At 38.2% G+C, this 4,795-nt stretch overlaps 1 protein-coding gene across 1 annotated transcript; it reads left to right on the top strand.

Annotated features, from left to right (window-relative positions):
- The first annotated feature begins 1,011 nt into the window (after nucleotides 1–1,011).
- Nucleotides 1,012–3,998, top strand: LOC311492251 (ladderlectin-like). The gene is made up of 4 exons (XM_084550483.1): nucleotides 1,012–1,906; nucleotides 2,473–2,529; nucleotides 2,631–2,765; nucleotides 3,058–3,998. The coding sequence occupies exons 1-4, from the start codon at nucleotides 1,835–1,837 to the stop codon at nucleotides 3,178–3,180; spliced, it is 387 nt and encodes a 128-aa protein (XP_084406609.1). The 5' UTR covers nucleotides 1,012–1,834; the 3' UTR covers nucleotides 3,181–3,998.
- Nucleotides 3,999–4,795: the final 797 nt, after the last annotated feature.

Raw genomic sequence — 4,795 nt, 5'->3', positions numbered from 1 at the left:
ACAAAATGTGTTTTTGACAAGCAAATTATCCATTTGGCCAATTGTGTTTTGTAGGCGTGAATTTGTGTTAAGAGTTTAGAAAAAATATCTTTAGTATGGGTAAGCGCTTGTTAGCCATTGAAAAAAACTGTAATTTCATAGAATAAGCTGCAACAAGCCTCCAAACTGATGTTAATGTGTTAATGTAAAATACAACTGAATGATTGATCGTATTGTTTTACTCATGTTAGCTGTACAGGGCTACAATTTCATTTGTATTTAACCTGATTCAGTTTCCTGTCCTACTCATCTGTAGCCTAGCATAGCCAATCTTATGAGCCTGGTAACACTTACTTTGGATTTCATTTTGTGATGTCTTTGATCCACTACTGATAAAAATAAAAATAATCAGACTACAAAGCAGATGTGGTCGGAGAAGAGCTCATGTGACACCGTAAAGCAGAAAACGTCTCCCTGTGTCTTCAAGGGAAAGACAACGAGCAAAGTCTCTGTTTAATTTGACATGTTTCCAGCGATCATCTCTGCAGAGTATAAAGTAATAAAGATGGGTCAGACATCTGTTTCCCAATAATCAGTAAACACAGCTATTTCCAGAGTATTTCATGAGGGAGGGTTGGTTGTAACTTGATTACTGTTGATTTTGCAACAAGTGTTGGACACATACCATTCCCAGAATAACCTTAAATGTACTGCTGAATAAAATGTTCACAAAAGATTTTGTATTGAGTTGACTGGAGCTACTGGGACTTCTGCAGACATTCATTATAAATGGTTGAAACAGTCTCAGATTTAGACTTGAACAAGGGAAATTGCTTGGTCACAGTAGCTTAGTTGCACATAAAAAAAAAACACTCTTAAGAACCAAAAGTAAAAGAAAGATTAAATAAAACAAGATAAAAGTAAAATCGAGTAAAATAAAAAAAGTATAAGCAAAAAATGTACAGAATTAGCATATGAACAAATGTACAAGAAATAGAGACGGAAAAAATATTTATTATATACATAGGAATGATTTTAAGGTGCAATAGTGTCCATTAACATGAATAACATGGAGTTATCTGTTACAGAAAGATTTGGGTCCTATGGGTTGAGGTGAGGGGCCTCTGTGGATTATCCCACATATACTTGATAAATTGAGGATCTAGTAAATTTGGAGGCCAGGTCAACACCTTGTGCTGTTCTTCAATGTTGTTTTTTAGTTGTTCCTAAAGTGTTTTTGTGTGTGTGCCTGTGCCAGGCTGCAACCTTACGGGGAATGGGTGCTGCCATCAAGGAGTGTCATTGCTATGGGGTGAGTGAGTTGTGGTCAGCAGCGTGTTTTATGAACTTTGGTGCTGAAATTTGTAATCTGTTCATTCTTGACTCCAAGACAATGTTTGTGCCAAATTTGAGGGAAATTCCTGAGAATGAGACAAATGTACAGAAGGACACTATATTTCAAGCCATGGCTGTGACTCTGCAAGTTTATGGATGTTTGATTATTAATAGCAGGCAAACATTGTGGGTTAACAAACAATTGGCTTATGTAGATTGGACATTTGGTGTCCTGACCATTGTTTATCATCTGATAATGGTATTTCTAATGGTTTGTTGACCTTTGTCACTTCCTCATTTAGTGAGAGATAAGTAACTGTATTTAAGAGCTGTCCTTTATCTTGAAAGGTTGTGGCTTCAGGCTGGTAGAGAGAACGAAGAAGAGAGGATCACTCTGCTGCAGGTCTGCTACCAACTCTTATCATCTTTTCCTTTATTGAATGTTCATCATGTGGGTGTTAAATATTTCCAACATGTCTGGTTCTCTTGACTGAAGCTAGAAATCAGCATCATCTCCACAATGAAGACGCTGCCAGTGATGGTGATTGTTTGTGTCGTGATGACTCTGACTGGAGCTGATGGTGAGTATATCGTAGAGCAGGGGTGTCAAACTGATCCGTGAAAGGGCCGCTGTGGCTGCAGGTTTTCATTCCAACCATGCAGCACCCATGCAGTGGGTGTGGCTGGCAAGTTTTTGTTCCAATCAAGCAAGAGGACACCTGAAGTGACTGTGTGAAGGCAGTTCAGTTGATTGATTGAGCCAAGTCAGGTGTGCTGCTGCATGGTTGGAATGAAAACCTGCAGCCACAGCATCCCTTTCATGGATCAGTTTGACACCTGTGTCGTAGAGTATCGTCTGCATACAGTGACATGAGACTCGTTACAGTAGTTAATGAATGCTGTGAAAATCTCTTCCAGCTCCTCCAGAAGAAAAGTCCAGTGATATTCAAACCGGTCAGTGGGTATTTCTCAAAGATTTCTACATAGTGCACTAATAGATGACTGACAACTCATCAGTGTCAATTTACCCTCGACAAAGACTCTCATTATTCTATTATTTTTCAATAATAGTTTATATATTAAACCTTTAACTGGAGACTGTTTTCAGGAAAGAGCCGCCTGATCAAGAGGTCCTTACGTTGTCTTGGTTGGTTTGAGTACAATGGACGCTGTTTCCTGTACATTCCAAAAAACATGACTTGGGCTGAAGCTGAGGTAATCACTGAGTTTATTTTGTTATGTCTTGCATCCTTTTGGTTGTGAGTCCTGCTATTGCTTTGACAACTCTCATTTATCTCTGTTTATCTCCACTGCAGAAAAACTGTCAGTCCCTGGGTGGAAACCTTGCATCGATCCATGATGTCTTTGAGTACCGTGAGATCCAGAGGATGATAGTGATTAGCACTAATGGGTATCCAGCAACATGGATTGGAGGCAGTGATGGTGCAGAGGTATTTTGTGCATCATCTCACAATGGACCTTCAGTTACTGTGAATGCCCTCTGATGACACCACATTCACAGTGTGACTAATGTTTTGCAGGTTTTTAGATTTTCCTGTAACACCAGTGACATGTTTACTTGGTTCAACCATTTGGATTTTTAATAATATCTGCTGTGTTTGTAAATCATTATTTTCTTTAAGAGTTATACAGAGAAAATATGAGGTACATTTGACGTTCCGTCACTGCACAAGGACCAGTGTTTATCAAGTATTTCAGAAAATATTTTAATCTGCGTTTTAGGAGGATTTCTGGCTGTGGAGTGATGGGACACCTTTCCAGTATTCAAACTGGTGTCCTGGAGAGCCCAATAACACGTATGATGCACAGAACTGCCTACAAATTAATTATAAAGGTAAATCCTAAAATGTGTGACTGGTTTAACTGATAAATGGTAAAAGAAAACAGTCGATTGACTGAGAAACATCTGTTAGTAATGTTGTTATTGCAAATATCTGATCAGATTATTTTATTTAGCATCAATTTAATCAGTTAATTAAGAATTATTTCAATCGAAATAAGGAAATATTGTCCATGTAAACGTAGTCAGTGTCAGGTTTTAGTTAGTATTGAGCTGGACTGATTTCTTTTTTGTTGTTTTTCCTAAATGCAGAGTCCAAGTGCTGGGATGACGATAAGTGTGATCGAAAATTTCCATCTGTCTGCGCCAAGAAAATGGGATGAGTCCTGAAACAGAAGAATCTGTCACAAACACTGGTGGATGAGTACTGATGTTTGTGTTTTCATGTTCTTATTTCTGAAGCTAATCACTCTGGAGCCTCTTCATATTTCTTCTATCGCTGTAACACAACTAAAGGAGTGAAGCGACAAGTCAAAAAAAACAGAAGCTGGGTCGTCTCAGAGGCTTTCTGCCTTTTTCTAAGAACAGACTGAATGTGTTATGAAAAGAACGCTGTTAGCAAAACTTCCTTCTGCACAATGAACTCATCTTTACTGTTGTTTTTCTGCAAAATTAAAAGCCTGAAGCATTGAAACAAGCGTCTCTGCAAGTGTGTGTTATGTGTCTTGATTTTAATGAGTATTATTTCTCTGTTTCTCAAAAGTTACACACTTTTACAGTCAATGCTTATCACAATGACTGAAGTTTTGTATTTTCCTCTCATGGATCATCCTCTTGAAAGTTTCCACTTAAGTTGAATAATATAACAGAACAAATGCTAACATAGAAGGTTCTGTTAAACATGTGTTCATCTCCATAGATCAAAGAAAATTCAAAAGAGTTTACAGTAATAGTGTCACAAAAGGGGTAGCGGGGAATGGAGTGCGGACCCAGATGCAGAACTTGAGAGGCAGGAGTAGGCAAAAGGGGGTTTTAATAAAAAACAAAACTTACAAAAACTGAAGACGCTGCTGACAGGGCAGGAAATCCAAAAAACACAACTCAAAAACACTAACAAAACTATGACTTGGCATGGATCTATGGCATGAACAAAAACAATGGCAAGACACATGGATAACGTGAAACTCTATGACATGGAAACAAGCTGTATGACGCGACAGAGACAAAGGGGAAGGCAGGGCTATATATACACATGAGGAACAGGGGTGACGAGACACAGGTGAAGCAAATGAAGAATTAACACAAGGTGAAACCAATGATCTAATCAAAAGAAAACATGGAGTAACAAAACAGGAAATTCAGAACTTAACAAAATAAAACAGGAAACAGAAAACCGCCATGACTATGAAAAACCAAGACTTGACAAAATACAACAGAAAATCCAAGAAACTAAACCCGTGACTGAGAAATGACGTGATGGAAAGACAAGACTGAAAACTAAACCATGACGGGACAACATGACATGGGACAACATGGAAAACCAGAACTTAACAAAATACAATAAACAGAAACACAGGAAACTAAACCATGACGAAAAACTAAACCATGACGGAAGACCAAGAACAGAGGACATGACAGAAAACATGACAAAAAACCAAGAACGGAGGACATAACAGAAAA

This window comes from Chelon labrosus (genome assembly GCF_963514085.1).
Source record: "Chelon labrosus genome assembly, chromosome: 1".
NCBI lineage: Eukaryota > Metazoa > Chordata > Actinopteri > Mugiliformes > Mugilidae > Chelon > Chelon labrosus.
Note: the sequence above shows the minus strand (reverse complement) of the source record. Positions and strands in the feature narration are given on the sequence as shown.